Here is a 21,827-nt window from a genome sequence, read left to right on the forward strand (position 1 = left end):
GCAACACAAACACACAAGATGGTGCCTTTAAGCAGAGTAGCAAATCCTGTGGCACTTTAAAAGATGAATTATTTTACAAAAGACTATGCTGAACCACAGAATGCAACTTCAAAGGGCAGAAATCGGAAGCCTCAGTTCAGATACTGAACACCCAGCCCTCACGTGATCAGAGCTGTGGAAATGCAGCCAGTCAAAGAGGCACATTTGGAAGCGAAAAGCAGAACACAGCAGAGATTTTAAGATAAATTTCTAGAACTCTGGACCTCCGTAGCTGAAGAAATCACCAGCAACAGTGGAGCAATTTAAAAAATGGAGAATTAGTTAGAGGCCAGATTTCAGAGGGGCAGCAGATGAAAGGTTGGGAGGGCCATGGTGATGCAAGGGACAGGGCACAATGGATGAAAAGACAAAACACAAGGAACTGCACACTAACACGTAGCAGTGGGTGGAGAGGAGAATTTGCGGCAGGACAGACCAACTGAAGTTTCTGATATATACAAAGAGACTGCTCACTGTGGAAGAGGGTCAATAGACAATAGGTGCAGGAGTAGGCCATTCGGCCCTTCGAGCCAGCACCACCATTCAATGTGATCATGGCTGATCATTCACAATCAGTACCCCGTTCCTGCCTTATCCCCATAACCCCTGACTCCGTTATCTTTAAGAGCTCTATCTAGCTCTCTCTTGAAAGCATCCAGAGAATTGGCCTCCACTGCCTTCTGAGGCAGAGAATCCCACAGATTTACAACTCTGACTGAAAAAGTTTTTCTTCATCTCCGTTCTAAATTCCCTACCCCTTATTCTTAAACTGTGGCCCCTGGTTCTCGACTCCCCCAACATTGGGAACATGTTTCCTGCCTCTAATTTGTCCAATCCCTTAATAATCCTATATGTTTCAATAAGATCCCCTTTCATCCTTCTAAATGCCAGCATATGCCGAGATATCTTGGGTACACTCCTACCAGCCCCAACTGATACAAGCCAATAGTTTCTAAGCATGATGACAAAAGATATTCACCAAGTGTTCATGCTTACTGTTATTTAGTCCCTGAACCTTGACCTTGTTCAGGTCAAGAGGCGGAGCCACATTAACAGTGAACGGACTCTTCGGAACCTGGTCGCCTCCATAGGTCACCGTCACCATCATGTTGCCCTGCAACAAGACCGCAGCCCAATGATTGTTAAAAAGAGACTTCAGTAAACCTTTGGTCAGTGCATGTAATGCCCAACTCCAAGCTCATTTAACTCACCAAACCCAGACATTTGCCACAGAAGATAACCAACAACCACCCATCAGTGCACAACTCCCCTCTCCCAACCCAAGCCATGGGATACAACGTGCCACTGGATTCAAACACTATTCCCCCTGCGTGCAAACCCTAACCCCATCTCAACTTTCAGCGCATCATCCCCCACCTGCTGCACAGCAGTGTATTTCACAGTGTAGGAGTAGTCATGGTTATCGATGATCTCAAAGTCACAAACAGCCTCTCCCTTCGCGGCTCCAGTGAACTGCACATCCAGTGAGGCTTTGCCGGCCCCTTTGGTGTTGACTGTGAAATGAGTGGGTTTCCCGACCTCGACACCTGTAAACAACATACATGGTTTATTCAGAGTTCAGTACAGATCCATGAACTCCGACATCTGCAACCAACACCCACCCCATCTCACATATCCCACTGCTTTTATCAATGTACCCACACAAACCTGTATCCACCACAGCAGCCCCACTCCCAACTATGTTACACCTCAAACTGCGCTCCTCAAAATCACAAACGACATTCTCCTCTCCTCCGACGCTGGCAACCTCAACATCCTCATCCTACTTGACCACAGCGCCGCCTTTGACACCATAAATCACTCCATTCTCCTCACCCGACTTGAAACCTCCCTTAACATCACCGGCACAGCCCTATCCTGGTTTAAATCTTACCTCTCTGACAGACACCAGTTCATCTCCATTAACAACTGTAAATCCCCCACCGCTCCCCTCCCCCAAGGCTCAGTCCTTGGCCCCCTCCTCTTCATCCTCTACATGTTCCCCCTTGGTCAATTAATCCGCCGTCATGGTCTCAACTTCCACTGCTTCGCCGATGATATCCAGCTCCTCATCTCCACCAAGTCAATCTCCTCCACCACACACTCTACACTGACAAACTGCATTACTGAAATAAAATCTTGGCTTCAATCAAACTTCCTCAAACTCAATTGCAACAAATCTGAAATCATCATCATTGGTCCAAAAATGCTCACCAAATCCACCCAAAACTTCATCCTCAACATTGATGGTCTCCCAGTATCCACCTCACCTCACATCCGGAATCTTGGAATCATCCTTGATCAAACCCTCTCCTTCGACAAACACATCAAACACATCACAAAAACAGCCTTCTTCCACCTCAAAAACATTGCCCGTCTCCGTCCATCCCTCTCCTCCACAGCTGCAGAAACCCTCATCCACGCCTTCATCACCTCCCGTCTGGACTACTGCAACAGCCTCCTCTATGGCGCACCCTCAAAAATCATCAATAAACTTCAATACATTCAAAACTCCGTTGCCCGTCTACTCACACACACCTCGATCCGTGACCATATCACCCCCGTCCTTTATAAACTCCACTGGCTCCCCATCCCCCAGAGAATCCAGTACAAAATCCTCCTCATAACCTACAAAGCCCTCCATAACCTGGCCCCATCCTACCTGACCGACCTCCTCCACAGGCACACTCCCACCTGCACCCTCCGCTCTGCCGCTGCCAATCTCCTATCCCCCCACATCCGGACTAAACTCAGATCCTGGGGGGACAGGGCTTTCTCCATCGCTGCTCCCACCCTATGGAACTCACTACCCCAAACCGTTAGAGACTCCCCCACACTCACCACATTCAAAACATCGCTGAAGTCTCACCTGTTCAGTACTGCCTTCAACCACTGAAGGTCACCTCACCTACTGTCTCCTTTCTCTGTTCATTTATTTATTTACTTATTTATCTATTTATTAATTTCCCTATGTTCTCAAAATCTCTGTAAAGCGTCTTTGAGTATATGAAAAGCGCTATATAAATAAAATGTATTATTATTATTATTATTAAAGTGAGGGTCAGTACGTCAACACAGGCTTTGAGCACTGGGCTCAGTCTGTACATGGTCAGGTTTAGAATTAGACGTAGAGACCTCTCGCCAATTAAATCTGCACTGTCACTGACCAAATGGTTTTGAACAATATGGGTTTGAGAATTAAATTTGTGACAATTGATAGCCCTCAGTAAATAACATCTACATGGGAGACAATAGCATTGATAGCCCTCAGTAAATAACATCTACATGGGAGACAATAGCATTGATAGCCCTCATTAAATAACATCTACGGAAGAGACAAAAGCATTGCCAAATTTGATTGAATATCTAGCTAGAAACTGCAGAATCTCCCACCTTAAACCAAACAACCATGGGCAATCTTTCATCCATCCTAATGGCATTGATTTTTGAAAGCACAAATTATTTTTCCTTCTCCTTTGTCACCTGCTCCTGTCTAGATTATTATTTAACCTGGTACGTCCAGGATTGTCCTGGAGGATTGGTGACCCTCTAAATGACCACATCTCTCACAGTCGATCAGTTTTTCCTCACCAGTCCGGCTCAGTCCAGGACCTTCAGCCTTCACCTTTCCGGCATTGTGGGATGGCTCCACTTTAATGCAGAATGGGCTGATGGGAATTTCCTGTAAATAAATTTAACAGACTATGATTAGGGTAAATGCAAACATCAAGGATGGTAGTTTTAGGGGTTGATTGGTGAAGAAAAATGCATGCGCCAAAGCAAGGACTACAGAAGTTAAAATAGGGCAATGCACTGCATTGTCCTATTAAATAGATGCTACCTTATCGTATCTCAGACAATACTTTGACAATGAATTAACCAGGCTCTGCCACCCTATCCATGCCACCCATGCCTCTCAAAAGGGACATACCCATGAGGAGCAGTGGTCTACTTATTCCCTTGATGCTGCCCTGCCATTCATTGACCAATCATTCATCATTTATGTCTAATCAGATTGCACCCTTAAGTCCACAGTCCCTCCTACCCACTAATTGTTCACTCTTCCACTTCTCAAAAATATCCAAACACTCCCTTTTAATTACCCATCCATGTATAGTTCCAAAGATTCACAACCCTCAGAGACACTATGTTGCCCCAGCTCCCCCTCGGAAAAGACCCCTTCTTTCTAAACAGTGACCTCCTATTTCTAGATTCTCCTTCTAAAGGAATCATCACATCACACCCCACATGGAGCAAAATGTCCAAGTGTTATTCAAAAGGGGGAATTAACAGGTGGCTTTTGTCGGCAATGGTCACGTAATTACACAGCAAGATCCCATGTGTAGTAATGAGCAAAATGAACACAACCTTAATAATGTGGGCTCCAGTTACATTAGTTGCAAGTGTCTAGGGGAATAGCTGATCGGTCCCCACACAGCCTCTGTGCAACCATCATCCTCCCCCAGCACTACGCAGTGTTGAGCTCAATGGGCTCGTTAAACGCATAAAGCCTCACCCATCCACGAGGCAACATTCATACTCCATCATGCCGCAACTGCTCGAAGAGTTTGTGAGCTTTTTTACTCTTTTTACAAATCCATTTGTTCAAAAAGCAAAAACTAGTTCTCACAAGCACTAAATCTGCTCCATCTAACAAGGTCCTGGAGATAACTAATCACACCTTATTCAGAGCTGGACGACATTCAGCATGATCTGCAAGTTAGTTGCAGATCTGCAAGCTCAGAACCTTGGGTTTTATCCTGAAGAGGCCTGGAATTGTGCTTTAGCTGGATGAGGTCTGGATAGACCCCAAATCTTGGGACTCAATGCTCCAGTGCAAATTTACCAGAATAATAACGTACCCCTGTGGATTAAGGCAAGATGGTACCTGGACCAGAGGTTCATGGAGTGGTGTGATTCAGGTATCATAGACAGAAAGGATTGATTTGACAGATGGAGAGAAATCTCGTCTGAAGACGGGAGGGGGAGGGGGCAGCAATCTTAAACTTAGAACTAGGGAGTCCAAGGCTGATGACAGAAAGCAGTCTTCATCCTGTTTTGTGGAAGTCTGCAACACAGTCCCACAAAAAGCAAGTTGTAGATTTCAGAATTGTGCAGATAAATCTTGGTGGAAATGGACCACAGGTAGGTAAACCATTGGGGCAAGACTTGATCAAATTCAGGAGGTTCTCTAGCCACTGCACAACCCCTTCAATATTTACCAGCAACTAGCAAAGAGTGCTCATTTTAACCCCAGAATCACATCATTAAATTGCACAATCATCCACCTTACACACAATCCTCAATCACCAGTCTTTACACATCTACTGAACAAATATCAGACTGCTCCCTCACCTCACTCCACCCACAGATTCTTCCCGTTTACCCTCAATACCAGCGAGAGCAGAGATCGAGAATCACAGGTTTTAATGAACTAAGGACAAACGGCTTGCATCTCCTTTGGGAGATGTAATCACCAACCCATAGCCCTCCGAGGGCAAGCAAGGAACTCCCAGCAATTGTGCAACAGAGTCCAAGCAGCATTATGTACCTGGTCAGCAAACAGCACCATGATGGTGTAGCGCCCAGCAGCCGGGGGAGTGTACTTCACTGTGAAAGTGTCATTGTCATTCTTGATGATGTCGAAATCGATGTCAGCCTCAGCTGGTCCCACAACCGCTGGCGCGCACTTAATGCCAATGCTCACGTCACCTGTTGGAGAAGAGGGCAGTATGAAACCAGCACAGGTCAACCCAGCATTCACCCAAGCCGATATTATGGTTTGTTATATTGAGGACCATGCTGTACACATCTAATACACCATATTTATCGCCATCATCTCAGAATCAACAGCTTACAAGAGGTCTGGATCTGAAGAAAGGTCTCGACCCAAAATGTCAGTCTGAGAAAGATCTTGACCAAAACGTCGCCTATCCAGGTTCTCCAGAGATGCTTCCTGACTTGCTAGTTGATCCAGCACTTTGTGAGCTTATGTATTAAACAACATCTGCAGTTCTTTGTTTCTAGCCTCCATTACTTGTTCTTCAAATCCCTTCGCATTCCTTTGCCACACAAAGCATCCTATCCAGATGCATCACAGCTTGATTTGGCAACTACTCTGCCTAAAACCACATATTGCAGAGTTGTAGATGCAGCCCAGTTCATTAAACAAACCAGCCTCAACCCGCACCACTAAACCAAAACAGATTCCAACCACAAGTCACATTGCCTTGGGAAAACAGTCAACATAATAGAGGATCATTCACACCCCAACCACTCTCTCTTCTCCCTCATTGGGCAGAAGAAGCAAAAGGAAGACTACATACCGCCAGATTCACAAAAAGCTTCTTTCCCACTATTACCAGATTCTTGATCTGACCCCTCATTTGATAGGCATGGATTCCTGATCTCCCAATCCACATTGCTGCAACCTCTGCACTTTTTCTTATATCGACACTTTGTGTAGCTGCAACACTACATTCTAAGTTTCTTTTCTCATCTGCATTACCTGTTGTACTCATGTGGAGAGCGATTTGTCTCCAGTACACACAAAACAAGGTTTTTCACAGTAACCACAAGAATAATGAACCAATACCTAGCCTTCTTCCATGCTGCGACTGGTTCTGATACCTACGATGTAGCGATTATTCCATATCATCATCCCTTATTACCGGCTTTCCACCGGGTGGCACCATCAGCGATGGCAGCCTCACCAACAATCTGTCTGACTTTTCGTCTTTTTTTTTGTGTGTTTTAAAGGTTTGTGTTCATGTTCTCTGGTTTATTTTATGTTGGGGTCGGGGGAAACTTCTTTCAAACTCTTACCTTGCCGGAGATGCAATTGTTTTCCAGATCGTATCTCCGGTCGCTCTGTGGCCTAACATCATGGAGCTGGTGGCCTTGCTCGAGACTGTGATGCCCACCCCGGGACCGTGGACTTGCCATCAGAGCCTGTGATCCCTTGCCTGGGATCGACGCTCCAAGCGCGGCCTGCGGATTTCACCATTGAGGAGCTCGCAGTCTCGGGTAGAGTCTGATGTTGGGAAACTCCAAAGCCACAAGAGGTTTGACCAGCCCCAACCCGGGGTCCGATCGCCCGGCACGGGAGAACTGAGATTCCCCCCGATGCAGGAGCTTGATCGCCCTGACGCGGAGGGCCCGACCGCCAACTACGGGAGCCAAGAACGCCCCGACAACGGAAGGCTCGAGGCCCCCACCAAGGGAGGACAAAGAAGGGAAGAGATTGAACTTTTTTTTTGCCTTCCATCGCAGTGAGGAATGTGGAGGAGTCGCTGTGGTGAATGTTTATGTTAAAGTATGATTATTAACTGGTTCCTCCCCCCTCCACCCCGAAAAAAAAAGTCAGCATTTGGTTTGTAGTTTTTGGGTTTACCCCTCTACCCTGAAAAACGACGGCAGGACTTGGGTGGAGGATACCCCAGGGACTCACCTTGACCAGCTTCACTGCAGTCCACTGTGAAGTAAGTGGGTTCATTGGCCTTTAGTCCAGTTTTCTCTACACCTGGTCCATACACCTTCACCTTCTGTGGATGACACCCTTCACCCACAGATACCTGCGGCACATGCAAAATGCAAAAGTTACCACACAGTTAACTCAGGGCATATTCCACTGCATTGCAAAGGCTGGAAAGTGAGAAGCACGGGATCAATAGCAGAGTGTTTGATAAATCAGTCAGTTGTAGACTCAGTTAAACTCAATCTGCAGTACCAAGTCCATCAGCATCTCTCCATCCCCACCATGTACCTCCCTCTGCGCTGCTTACTGATTCACCACTCTCCCCTTTATACCCATCACTATCACACAGGCCCATCCCATTCCCTCTCCTGATCGTCACTGCACCCATCCATTTTCACCTTACTGGCCCAACCCCACTGATTTCATTGACCATCATCACCCATGTGTACGTCAAGACCATTCACCTGGATTCTAGATCATACCTCCCTCTCTATGCCCCCCTTTAGTGCGATGGACCTTTCATACCACGACCTTCCCCTGCACACCCTCCCTCTCCCCACTTACTCTGAAGGGACTGTTCGGGACATTGACCGAGCCCCAGCTGATGATGATTGTGTGTTTGATGGGCTTTTGTGGCACATACACGCAGATGAATGTGTTGTCCCGGTTATCTTTGATCTGGATGTCGATGGGAACACCCTCTGCATCCTTGAGAGAAACAAACAGAAATCATGGCAAGCTATTGCTGAGAATCCTAAAACACTCGAGTAAAGACTCTTGAAACCTATTCAAATAGAAAATTCCCACTACTCCAACATGCTGACAAACTCTTCCCACCTGCTTCAGTTTGTAGATATTATCATATCATATATATACACAGCCGGAAACAGGCCTTTTCGGCCCACCAAGTCCGTGCCGCCCAGCGATCCCCACACATTAACACTATCCTACACCCACTAGGGACAATTTTTACATTTACCCAGCCAATTAACCTACATACCTGTACGTCTTTGGAGTGTGGGAGGAAACCGAAGATCTCGGAGAAAACCCACGCAGGTCACGGGGAGAACGTACAAACTTCTTACAGTGCAGCACCCGTAGTCAGGATCGAACCTGAATCTCCGGCGCTGCATTCGCTGTAAAGCAGCAACTCTACCGCTGCGCTATCAGCAAGTCCACTCCCACATCTCTGCCCACCTCCCTGACCCCCACTGACATTCACCAAGACTTCACGGCATTACCTGTGCATAGATCTTGAGTTCACCCTTGCCAGCTGCCCGGGCATCAATAGTAAACTCAGCCGGTTTGTTCACAATGCAGCCAGTCGGTTCCAGACCCGGCCCAGAAGCCTTTACCTGAAAGCAAGATTGGCAAACCATTATTAACAGTTACTTCACCCATCAAAAAGCCATGTTAAAAGGAAAACAGGAACTAATCCACATGGTTAAAGAGACACGAGACTACGGATGCTGGAATATGGAGTAAAATAAAACACTCATCAGGAAGTATCCGGAAGGAAGTGGATGTTTGACAGGGTGCATGGTCTCGATCCTAAATGCTAACTGTCCTTTGGTCTCCATGGATGCTGTTTAACCCCAAGTTCCTCCAGCAGTTTGTATTTTGCAACCATGGGTTTTGTCAGCTACATGTGGTATTCTCATACAATAACTATTCAAACCAAGGAAAACATCTCTAACTTTCACCTTCAAGTCCTGAGCACATTATCCATCTTGACAATTCAGTGCCCAACTGAGGACCTACAAGTGCTAGTGCAAGGAATTGAAGCACTAAGGATACATGGCCACAACCTACAGTTAACTCTATACAACAAGGCCCTGTTGGTCATCTTGGGTGGAAGCATTATAATCTACTGCTGGCAGATGACACAGGATCCCCGGTTTTAAGGTTATGTTCTTGCACTTGGCACCCAGATTGGCAGATATTTCTCTTCACTTTTTGCACAAAATCTTACCAAATCCAATCTTCTCCATTCTCAGGGATACAGGCCTAGTTTATGCAAATCCCCGCTTGAATTTAACAGTGGTCATGTTTGTGAGAGGTGTGCACTCGTCCACAGCTAACAGGTTGAGATTTATTGTCCCAAAATATTTCACTCACTCATTTTTTGATGCACCACCGACCCAACCCAGTGGATCCCCAAGCCCTTGCCCATGCCACACATTTGCTCGACACTCACCTTCTCTGGGAAGCTTTCATTGTTTGCCGGCAGGATGTGAGCCATGAAAGGACTATCTTTAATATCTTCATCATCACAAATCACATGCACTGCATAATCACCGGGCTCAGTGGGCCAGTATCTCACATCACACGACCCATCTCCTTTGTCATCACACTCGATCTTGGCCTGTGAGGGACCTTCAATGGAGAAACCTGGACAAAGAAAGATACAAACAGTGGTTCTCAGAGATAAGCGGCCACAAGCCGTTAGACATTCACACAAATAAGACACACACGCCAAGACAGGCAAGGCACAGAAAACTCATCTTGATGTATTTTTAAGTCTCATTATTGCACTCAATTGAATGTGGATTGGACAGGGAGAAAATGCAGCAAATAAATTGGTTTCAAAACAGTGTTGACCTTAAAAGGGAAGCCTCTCCAGTATCTCAGGAAGCTACAACACTTACCTAGAGTCCCAACCTCAGTCCCAATGGCCTCCACTACAAAATCTGCTGACTTGCCCACAACGCCAGTCTCCAGTCCGGGTCCCCAGGCTCGCACCTTCTGGGCACCAGCTTCAGGTCCAACCTGCACCTCGAAGGGGCTGGAGGGCAACACATAGATCAGTGAACACACACCCAACACAACATCTCCTGGTACTGCATATTCACTTAGCATTGGTACAAAGGATTCCAAGACATTATACTTAAAACACAAACAGGGAATCTCTCCTAGTGTTATGCCCAACATTTATTTGTGTTGTCAAATACTTTGAAACTGAAAGATTGACTCAGGGTTCCAGAGGAAGACAGACAAATAGAGATGGAGTCAGGGATGGGGAGAGGCCTTTCTGTTGACGTTAAGCAAAAATGTACCACTTTTCATTTGATGGCTGAATTGAATGAACCACGTGTTTGCTTAAGTATGACTCACCTTCTTGGAATAGCATGACCGCCCCAGGTGATGGTCACCACATATTTGCCTCCAATCATCGGATGGTATTCACATTCATAGGTACCCTCGCCAATGTCACGAAGCTTCATGGGTTCCTCTGTGCCTTCTGGAAGGAAAGAAACGAGACCAGTCAGAGACTTTGGCCAATTGCTGCACGCCCCACAGGTGTCCCAATTGACAATAACTTCTGCCTCAGCCCTGGTGCGATGCAAATCGGAGATCAATCATTCACCAAGCCAATGACTCAGCATACAATCCAAGGATGGAAGCAAAATGCACAGGCGAGGTGTGGAGCAAAATAAAGAGAATGTCCACGGCAGACCGGAACCAACCCAAAGCTAAAACAGGGAACACTTGTTCCATCACTTACCCCACTCCCTCATCTCCCAACCACCTTCTTCCATAACACATGCCAGGATACTCACACCTCCACCACCAAACAATACAATGGCCCTGAAGTTCCAATGTCCAAAAAGCCTGCCAAGATGCACAGTCCCTACAAGCCAACTTACTGGGTCCTTTGATGACAACTTTCAGTTCCCCCGTGCCAGCTCCTTTGGTGAAGACTTTGAAGTCGGTCACCTCCTTGACTCGCACCCCTTTGGGCTGCAGACCTCTCCCCGAGGCTCGACACGCATTGGGATTAGATGCTGCAAGAAACATGCGAGTCAGGTTAATGTCAATCCATCAGATGCACAGAGAGCCCACCCAGAGTCCACAGTCACATCACAGTAACCACACCTACCAGCATTCCAGATACAGGAGGAATCAGACAACCTGCCGGCTCAGCAAGCGAATAAACCAGCCGCGTGCGTCACAAAACTGTCCCTCAGGCTACAAACACTAATCTCAGAGGGATATCAAGACACCCACTCAGTACCCAGAACACTGGTGATACAAGTAGTCTACAAGGATTGCCGCTCATGATCACTGGACCAGGAGAGAGAAAGAGAGAGAGAGAGAGAGAGAGAGAGAGAGAGAGAGAGAGGGCCCAACCTCTCCACGTGATGACAAACCACCTACCTGTCCGCAAAAGGAAAGCTATGTGCAGTGGCCAGAACCGAGCCAGATTTTAATCACGTTCTCGTCTCCATTAAGCAAAAAGAGCAACCATAAACAGTGGGAGGAAAAGTAATTTTGGAAAAGAATACCCAAAGTTAACCAGTAATCTACAACCTATTCCACTCAAGGCTTGGCAAGAGCAGAGCCATTCCAGCAGAACACGGCAGCCAACGTGCCCACCTAGAACCACAGCACAGCAGCTGATGACCAAGTTAGTAACGACCAGGAACAGGCAGCACTAACCACCCTCTAAGGACTTGGACCAACAGAGCCAGTGAGATCCAGGGCCTGATCTGGCCTAGGAGCCAGTATCCTCATGCACGGAGCAGGCAAAACCACCATCCCCCAAGCAGCCCCTTGGACAGACACTGTGTTTACAGATATCGTGACCAGCACCCGTTCATACAGACAAGCCCAACCAGCGTCCCCTTATACAGACACAAGCGGAGGCAGCCCCTCAGTTCAGGCCAATACTAACGTGCTCGTTTGGGTTTGGGAGGAGGGGGCGGTGCTTTCTTCGCCTTGTCTGCTGGCGGGGTGTGGATGGACTGAGGAACGATCATAATTGGAGCTGGTGTAGCAGCCTGGGCCAGAGGGGGGGATCCTGAGGTCAGTCCAAGCACAGAGGAAGAGCGTCATGAGGAAGAGAAGATGAAAGAGGTAAAAAGGTGTGAATGGCAAAACCCGGGCCCTTTCCTGCAGTACAGTGGGGTGTGGCAACATGGAGTTCCCCCCAAGCTGACAAATCCGCAAAACAGTCCCATTCTTAGAGTGGCCCAAACGCCACCCAATCTTAGTTTTACTGCAACACCTTCACAGCCCTGGCTCTCAAATCACCACCATGGCCTCAACCTCCATATGTTCACCAACACAGTGGGCCCAGCTCCAGGTGGCCATGGTCCAATCATTCTTGCAGCTTCACTATTGTCCCATGCTAAACAGCCCAATCCTAACTTCCCTTATTAAACAGCCCTTCGCGTGCTAATTCAACAACTACGCACGAGCCATTTCTAACTCTTAACTTTTCCTTAAAGTTAATCTTGTGCCCTCTACAACCAGGGGAGCACCTGCAAAGGTTTGATTAAAAAATGAGAGCCTGAGAAAGTAAGATCAACCACTCAGACCAGACTGTCAGATTCTTCTATCTTTCCAAAACCCACAAAGAAAACAGCTATTCCACAAAACAAAGGAGGTTTTATTTTCCTCAATATACACGTGTAAATTGATAACAGCTTCCCAATGAGATGCATCTGTTCATCACTAAAGTAATTTGTTGGTTGTTCTTGGCAGGCTTCATCGGACAAGACAACGGTCCAAGTTAACTGGTCAACTCTTGGAGAATAGAAACATGTGCTCTCTCATTCTGCAGTCCTCAAGCCTTGCCCAAATGCCAAGTGCTTAATAGATAATGTCTGGAAATAAAGCTAGTCAATTGACATGGAAGCAGGCAGCATTTTCACGTCTGTTTAGCCAAATCTCCAGCCCCGGCACAAGTAATTAATTTTTAACTCCAGCCCCCACCACCTCCGTAGTCATTTAATGAATCATGACTCAATTATTCTAGGAAATTAACACCTTATAAACTGAATCTGTGTGGATAGCAAAGCAAGATTCCTCCCCAGAATACCATATCTTAAATCATTTGGTTTGGTAACAGTGCTGAAGAATCATGCAATTTGGGTTGAACCATAACTCCAAATAGAGACAAAACTGATAGCACAGGATCAGATCACCAATGGAACATTTCAATTAAATTATTAAACTGAAGAGTCATTTCCTAGGACAGCAACACTGCCTATTCCCAGTCATAGGATAACTTCAGGTTCCCCACACAAGAAGCCACCCTCATTGCCGAGAATATAAAGTGTTTGACAGCACTGTTAGAAAACCAGCACTCTCATCAGGTGTCCTGGTTGATATTTTTACTCCCTCAGCCTCATATACAAAAAATATTAGTTATGCTGTGCACAATTGGTGACCATGACTCTTTGAAATAGTGACTTCACTTGTCGCAAAACATTGGAGCATCCCAGGGTTATGAAGGGGGCTTTAGAAATGAAGGTTTTTAGGGGGGGTTTTAAACACACAAATGCCTACACAGTCAGCTTGTGAGAGTTTGTTGCATAGACCCACACGATTCATTCAAAAGAAGCTGATCTTTTCGCAAAAGAGAAATAATAAAAACACAATTAATGGTATTTCTGACATTAATACAAGGATCAAATCCAATGTCACAGTTTTCAAAGCGTCAGCCTTCAATTGCTCCCATCCTCCCTCACAGCCCACCTGCGTTCCTGATTTCTCGCGAATCCTATCATTCATAAACTCTATCATGCCGAGGATACAAACTCCCTCACCTCAGAGCACCATTCTAACTCCCCTCTGTTCCCAAACATTCACACTCCTTCACTCTCTCCGTGTTATGTTATCTTCAATCTATCCCCATCTCTTAACCTCTCCTCTGGTTTCTTGCCCTATCTGTCAACCTTTGCTTGCTCATCTCTTAGGGAGAGAAAGGGCAGAGGTTAGGGGATGAATGAAAGGCAAAGGCTTCTTACACAACGAGCCCACATGCAGTGGGTGTGGACCTTACCTTCAGAGATGTTCACAGTGAAGGGGCTTTTGGGTATTGGTGCTCCAGCAAAAGTAACATGGACGATGTGAGGACCTTCAAGCAGAGGTCTGTATGTGCAGCGGAGAACATTGTCTCCTTTATCCTCCAGAATCACCTCCACCGTATCACGCCGTCCCTGAGGATCAACAATGACCACTCCAACATCTCCTGACCCAGCACCTGAGGGGGGAAAAGGGCCGTCATCAGTACAGTGACAGCAACAACACACTGGCATCCCTACAGAGGGAGGAATTCATCCCTCACTCCAAGTCAACATTAAAATGCAATGCAATCAGTGGAGGGAGGGATACATTTGGTCACCCAACACAACCCCTCTCCAGCCTCAACCGTTTCATCACAAAGGGGATACTAAACACAAGAACACAACACCCTGGTGAAACAGTACAGATCTCTGCAGAATTCAGAGAGGCTTTAGGAGAGAAGTACAGATCCAAGAACTGGGCCAGAGGTCTCTTTGTTTGCAACATCACTTTTCAATTCTGACAGAGAACATTTATTCCAAAAAGTTGGTTTTAAATTTACTTCCAGATTTCAAATGTCATTTCATTGACTATCTTCATTCTGAATAAAAACTTCAAATGTTGTCTGAGAAATTCCAAAGATGGCCACCCCACCTCTCCCCTCCTAAGCTACAAACCTCTTCCCTCCCACCTCACCACGAGTTCCAGCAGAGATCCACATATCACTTTGTTCCTCACCTGCCCTGTAAATGTCAAAGTACGTTGGCTTGTTGGCCACATTCCCATTCAGCTCCAGACCAGGACCTTGAGCAGTCACCTTGTTGGCATCACCCAGAGCCATACCAATCTGGACTTTGAAAGGGCTTTTGTCAATTTGCTGTCCAGCAAATAAAACTGTTACCTGGAAGCAAGCACAACGGTTAACAGCATTAATGCAAAAGATTGACTGCTGAACACCAGTGGCTCCAATCTCCCTCCAAAAACTTCAAAATGTCCACATAGCCATTTGCAGCATTTTCATGCAGTGCACAGATCAGGGAATGCGATCAGACTCGAGTGGTTGTGTTGTCAGATTTGGAAGATTAAGTGGCAATTTGATAGAGCTTGTGATAATGCGGGATTTTCACCGCCCAGCGGGGGCTTCAATGTCGGGAGCCCCGACCGTCTCGACGCACTCCAACAGCCTGACCGCGGGAGAAGACGGCAGGGAAGAAAAAATACATTCTGGCCTTCCATCACAGTGAGGAGGGACTGGAGGAGACTCACTGTGATGGATGTTTCTTTTTGTTTGGTGTTAGTTGTGATTGTATGTGTTATTGCATTTTTATTGATTAATCTTATTGGTTTTATTGTTCAACTGCGGGTAATGTTTCATTTCACTACACATTTATGTGTATGTGACAAATAAACGACTATTGATAATTCAGGAAGTCAGTGAGGTATTTGGAGACTATTTGGTGGGAAGAGGAAATGTGAAAACAAACCTGCAAACCCTCCCAACAAAGCCCAAAACAAGACATTTGGATTCCGAGTGCAAATTAGATCTTCAAAGACAAGATCGCTAGGTTCCCCATCCCCAGTTATAATCTAAGATCAGGGAGCGGCGATGAGGTGCAGATCAACCATTCGAGCAACAGAACTATTTCCTTAGGAACCCATGACAAAGGGTGGGAGCAATCGCCGTGCTCATTTCACCGAATAGCTTCTGACATGTAGTTCCCACACGTAGCCCCATTTGGTGATGAAAACATGGAAGGAATACCAGATCTACGTGTCAATGCACAAGCAAACCTACGAATGGAGCATTTTACCGATAGTGCAAAATGATGGGACCAGTGAAGATGGAGACAAAGCTCATTCTGGCTGAACGGAAGTGTTTGGAATGATCAAAGACTTACCTTATGAAGGCCAGCAACTTTGGGTATGTAGGAAACAGAGTATGTGCGGTTCTTGTCATTGTTTGCAGTCACACGTGCCTTTACAAAGAAAACAAAATGGTCACTATATTGCAACTGGTTACTCCCACACCAGCCCATTGAGCAAAACAAGCAGCAGAGAATTCAGCTCACACAAGAAGTGCATACATTATAATTCTAACTCAATGGTGCTCCCTCTGGAACACACCAGTCTGCATCAATGGTGCTCAAGTGGAGATAGCTCCAGGTTCTAGGTGTAAATATCACCAGCAATCTATCCTAGTCCAACCACATGAATGGTGTGGATAGGAAAGTACACCAAAACTTCTACTTACTCAGAAGAGTAAGGAAATTCAGCAACCCCCCCCCCCCCAATGACTCATCAATTTCTACAAAGACGCCATAGAAAGTATCGTTCAACAGTTCAACAGAGCTTTATTTGTCATTCGATACCAAGGTACCGAACGAAACTACATAGCAGTCACACACAAAAAAGAACACAAGACACATGACCCCAACACAAACGTCCATCACAGTGACTCCAAACACCCCCTCACTGTGATGGAGGCAACAAAACTTCCACTCTCTTCCCCACGCCCACGGACAGACAGCTCGTCCCCGACCGACCCGCACAGTCCCCGCAAGTATCGAGCTGTATGGCAACTGCTTTGCCAAGCCCACAAGAAATTGCAGAGAGTTACAAATGCAAATTCATGAACAGCTTCTTCCCCACTGTGATCACATGGGAGATCCATTTGAATGGGCCTCCCATGTGCTTGGGATAAATCCCAGACTTTCCAATCCACATCATTGTGACCCATGCATTTTTAAAACCTGTACTTTCTATATAGCTACTACACTGTCTTCTGTCTTTTTCACTACTTGATAGACAATAGACAATAGACAATAGGTGCAGGAGTAGGCCATTCAGCCCTTCGAGCCAGCACCGCCATTCAATGCGATCATGGCTGATCACTATCAATCAGTACCCCGTTCCTGCCTTCTCCCCATACCCCCTCACTCCGCTATCCTTAAGAGCTCTATCCAGCTCTCTCTTGAAAGCATCCAACGAACTGGCCTCCACTGCCTTCTGAGGCAGAGAATTCCACACCTTCACCACCCTCTGACTGAAAAAGTTCTTCCTCATCTCCGTTCTAAATGGCCTACCCCTTATTCTCAAACTGTGGCCCCTTGTTCTGGACTCCCCCAACATTGGGAACATGTTATCTGCCTCTAATGTGTCCAATCCCCTAATTATCTTATATGTTTCAATAAGATCCCCCCTCATCCTTCTAAATTCCAGTGTATACAAGCCCAATCGCTCCAGCCTTTCAACATACGACAGTCCCGCCATTCCGGGAATTAATCTAGTGAACCTACGCTGCACGCCCTCCATAGCAAGAATATCCTTCCTCAAATTTGGAGACCAAAACTGCACACAGTACTCATCTATGGTACTCATCTATGGTATGATTTGCTTGGATACCACTATCTCGGATTGGATTCCTTGGATTTCTCTACCTTGGTACATGTAGCAATAATAAGTGTACCACAAGTAGAGATGAGCATTAAATGATGATCTTCTAAATAATATTTACTTGCTGGAACTAATAACAAAGAAAGCACGGCCCATTCCACACTCTCAGTACCTCCTCAGTGTGGCCTTCAGGATCCTCCACAAAGACCAGGACCTCTCCAAGACCAGCATTGATCGTTTCTACTGTAAACTCTGCTGGCTTTAGGACTACATTACCCTGTGGCTCGATACCTAGAAGCAAACAAAAGGGGCATTTAAATATATCACAATAACTTTGCTACCAGGTTAAAGGACATCATCATCCCTCAAGATATTCACAAAGTGTTGGAGTAACTCAGCGTGTCAGGCAGCATCTCTGGAGAAAAAGGATGGGTGACGTTTCAAGTCGTAACCCATCTTCAGACTGAATGACTCATCCATCATCCCTCAAACCAGGTTTAAGCCATGGTCAAGCCGACACACCAATAAGCATTACCCCAGGTCAAAGAGCTTCCACAGAATCATCATCATCTGCTGTTCCTCAACCTAGCTGATAGGACAAACAGCAGACAGAAAACTATCCCTTATTGTAAGTCAAAGAGGGTATTCTCAGACCAAGACCACATCTTATCCTCGGAAACATGATAATATGTACTGGGTAATATGTACCGGATAGTCAGTGGGCCAAGATTTGGGGCAACACATGAAGGGATTGTCCTTACCTGGCCCATAAGCTCGAGCTTTCTTGGGGTTGAGTTTTGTCCTGAGGGGAGCACCAGGCTTGAGCTTCGCCTTTGGGAACTGGGAGAGGTAGGTCATCACCGAGTGCTCGTCCACGTTGGGGTCCACAATCTCCTCAGGGGCAATCACCTGCAGAGTGGACAAAGGAGGTCAGGGGTGAGCGCTGGGAAAGGGTTAAATGTGACAGACACACGTGGATAAGCAAGGACGAGGATAAACGTGAGGATCTGAGTGAGCATCAGCGAGGTCGGGATTCCAGGAGCTCGTGCACAGTGGAGCCTCGTGTTGATTGAATAAAGAGGGAGAAATTCCCTGCACATTATTTCACCAGATTCTGTTGTATCTGTGCGAATGCAGAGGGATGACACTGTAGACAATCACCTGAGGAACCCCCAGCCAATCATCAGCTTGTTGCATGGCCTCACGGGCATTCCCCACGGGTTGATTCGGGTCCCAGTCCTGCCAGTCAGGGCACAGACCTGTGGGCACAATGAACACCTTTCAAACAAAGGGGCAATGAAGCATGGAATCCCTACATCAGGCAGGGAAAAACCCACGCAAACAAAAAAAATCTACAAGGGGCAAAGCATTTGCTCAGCTTAGCTCCAGGTAGCTTTATAAATGCTCAGGATGTCTACTGCAGAACAACTTTGGACTGGAAACTTGGAAGTTGCAGTTAACAGTGAGCTTTTATTGAAGTCGATCACTTGTAGATTCATTGATCAGCAATCGCCCTAACTACAGAGTGCACGCTCGATCAGCGCCCGTGCTCCTGTTCATGCCTAGTCATTTAGCAGGAGCTGAGACTGTGCCAGCACTGCTCACATCTGGTTCTGTTTAGCTTTAATTGTATACAGCTCTATTAAGCATTTCCAACATTGCCAATTCAGCATTTTCAAATCCACCCCAGTGCTTTGCAAGCTCTTGGTGTGCCCCTCTCCTCTACCAGCACCACGACTACAGTCCTGCTGCCATCACACAGACGGTCAGGGTTACCTTCATCAACTGGTTCATTCTGGAAAGTCACCCCGTGCAGCTACACATCTGATAATCCCATGCCCTTATTGATACTGTCGATTTTGGCAGCTACCTTGAACAATTAATACAACCACCCCTCCACTCAAAACAAACCTTGCAGCAATTCACTCGGGTTTAAACCCAGTCCTTCCCCTCTCCTTTATCCCACTGCACTCTCCCTCACTGCCGAGCTCTTACCTGGTGCACAGTTGTCCACCAATGCACCCAGCGCCTTGCCGTCCTGCCAATCCCGGTGAAAGTTGGTGATGGGCAGCTGTGGGATCTTGTTCTGGATCCATCCCAACAATCTCTGCTTGGGAGTCTGCTTCTTGATGTCTTCTTCATCCTCATCCTCCCACATAGGCATGGAGATGGAGTAATGGAGGATAAGGGTCCAGATCAGTCCCAAAATAAGCTTCAGGTTCCCATCCACAATAGCCTTACTATCTGCAAATTACAAACCAGGCCTTGGGTTAGAACGCAACAGTGAAGCATTAAGTCAGCATGACAGTAATAATCCTTCATAAGGCAGAGACACAAGGGAGAGAGACACAGAAGGGAACTTGCGAATGGGTCGACACAGCCAAATAAAATAGGACTTCAAGGAAAACATTCAGAAAGATCTGCAAAAAGAGTGACTGAACCAATTAAAATCACAGAAACTCTACTGTCTGTGACTTGCCAAGTGCATGAAGGATCTGCATTTGGAGTGTTGGCGAGATGGCGGGAAGCACGTTTTAATCTGTAACTAACCAATAAAGTGCCTGTCCACCAAACAAATATAATTCAAGATTAATTCCCCAACTTCCCTGCATGGCAGTGGTAGGGAAATGCTAGAAGCTAAAATTTGAGTAACTGGTAACAGGACACCTAGAAAATATTAACTGGATTGGATAGAGTCAACATGGATTTATGAAAGGGAATTCAGTTTTGGAAAATCTTTCAGAGTGGTTTTGAGAACTTAAATAGTAGAAGAGACCAAGGGAAACAAGTTGAAGCTGTGTAATTAGACTTTCAGAAGGTTTTTATTAAACGTTCACACTATTGTGGATGACATTCTGCGATGCATCAAGGATTGATGAATGGACAGAAAAAAATGGATTATTTGGTAGTAATGCTGCAGGAATCAGTGTCTTAGCTCGGTTGAATCCACAGAGGCAAAATCAAATACAAATCCAAGTTTACTAACAATAGAAAGTTTGGTGGCAGTGTGTGCCGGCAGGTTTTCAGGGGATATGAAAAAATAAGGACATGGCAAAGGAAATGTGGGGAAAAAGATGCAAGGTCATTCATTTTGGTTGCAAAAAATATATAGAAAGTTTATTTTCCAAATGGCAAGAAAGCCCAAAAGAAAGATCTTACAGGAATTACTGAAAATTAATATGCAGGAACAACAAGCAATAAAGTTGGCTAATGGCATGGGTTGGCGGGTTTGTTATGCAAACCAGGATGAAGTAGACTTGCTCTGTACTCAAGTTACCATCATCCCCACGGTAAGGGTCAGTATCTTCCCTAACCAAAAACCCTGGGTGGACAGGTCTATTCGCGTGGCCTTGAATGCTCGCACCGCTGCTTACAACTCCGGCCTGGCATCCGGCAACATGGACGACTACAAGGGAGAGTCCTACCGACTGTGAAGGGCAGTGAAGGATGCAAAAAGGAGGTACCGGGACAAGATGGAGTCACAGATGGAGCAGCAGGACACCAGGCGCCTTTGGCAGGGGCTACGGACTATAACTAGCTACAGGTCCAGCACCCCCTCAACCGGAAGTGCCGGCTCCTCCTTAGCTGATGACCTGAACTCTTTTTATGCACGGTTTGAGACGGGTAACACCACCAGCTCGCCGTCTAAAAACAGCACCGAAGGGGCGCTGGCTAGCGAGGCTGGAGGGGGATCCACCGCCGGGGATGTGCACACATTCTCGGTGTCCGAGCATGAGGTGAGGTGGGCTCTGACGCGTGTGAACACGAGGAAAGCTGGAGGCCCAGATGGTATATCTGGGCGAGTACTAAAGTCTTGTGCTACTCAGCTTGCTCCAGTGCTCACCACAATATTCAACCTCTCCTTGGCAAAGTCCGTGGTCCCTGCATGCTTCAAAAGATCCATCATTGTACCGGTGCCAAAGAATGCCTCTCTAGCGTGTTTAAATGACTACCGACCGGTGGCCCTCACCTCGGTTGTCATGAAATGCTTTGAGAGGCTAGTCAAGAAGCACATCTGCGCCCTCCTTCCTCGCAACATGGACCCACTACAGTTCGCATACCGTCCGAACAGGTCCACAGATGATGCGGTCTCCCAGGTTCTACACACCGCTCTCTCTCATCTGGA

The 21,827-nt window shown here is 46.4% G+C and overlaps 1 protein-coding gene across 2 annotated transcripts in view; it reads right to left on the reverse strand.

Annotated features, from left to right (window-relative positions):
- Positions 1-21,827, reverse strand: part of flncb (filamin C, gamma b (actin binding protein 280)) — a 64,256-nt gene that overhangs the window by 27,336 nt on the left and 15,093 nt on the right. For both annotated transcript variants that reach the window (XM_078419638.1, XM_078419637.1), the window contains exons 2-19: positions 19,697-19,945; positions 18,863-18,960; positions 18,463-18,610; positions 17,874-17,992; positions 16,207-16,284; positions 15,047-15,209; positions 14,307-14,507; positions 11,164-11,301; positions 10,631-10,757; positions 10,165-10,301; positions 9,714-9,907; positions 8,758-8,871; positions 8,081-8,224; positions 7,490-7,613; positions 5,591-5,751; positions 3,631-3,721; positions 1,417-1,586; positions 1,036-1,153 (exon numbers count right to left, since the gene is read on the reverse strand). In XM_078419638.1, the coding sequence (XP_078275764.1) occupies positions 1,036-1,153; positions 1,417-1,586; positions 3,631-3,721; positions 5,591-5,751; positions 7,490-7,613; positions 8,081-8,224; positions 8,758-8,871; positions 9,714-9,907; positions 10,165-10,301; positions 10,631-10,757; positions 11,164-11,301; positions 14,307-14,507; positions 15,047-15,209; positions 16,207-16,284; positions 17,874-17,992; positions 18,463-18,610; positions 18,863-18,960; positions 19,697-19,945 (2,574 nt within the window). The remainder of the gene's footprint in view (positions 1-1,035; positions 1,154-1,416; positions 1,587-3,630; positions 3,722-5,590; positions 5,752-7,489; positions 7,614-8,080; positions 8,225-8,757; positions 8,872-9,713; positions 9,908-10,164; positions 10,302-10,630; positions 10,758-11,163; positions 11,302-14,306; positions 14,508-15,046; positions 15,210-16,206; positions 16,285-17,873; positions 17,993-18,462; positions 18,611-18,862; positions 18,961-19,696; positions 19,946-21,827) is intronic.

The sequence above is a fragment of the Rhinoraja longicauda genome, chromosome 23, assembly GCF_053455715.1.
Source record: "Rhinoraja longicauda isolate Sanriku21f chromosome 23, sRhiLon1.1, whole genome shotgun sequence".
Lineage (NCBI taxonomy): Eukaryota > Metazoa > Chordata > Chondrichthyes > Rajiformes > Arhynchobatidae > Rhinoraja > Rhinoraja longicauda.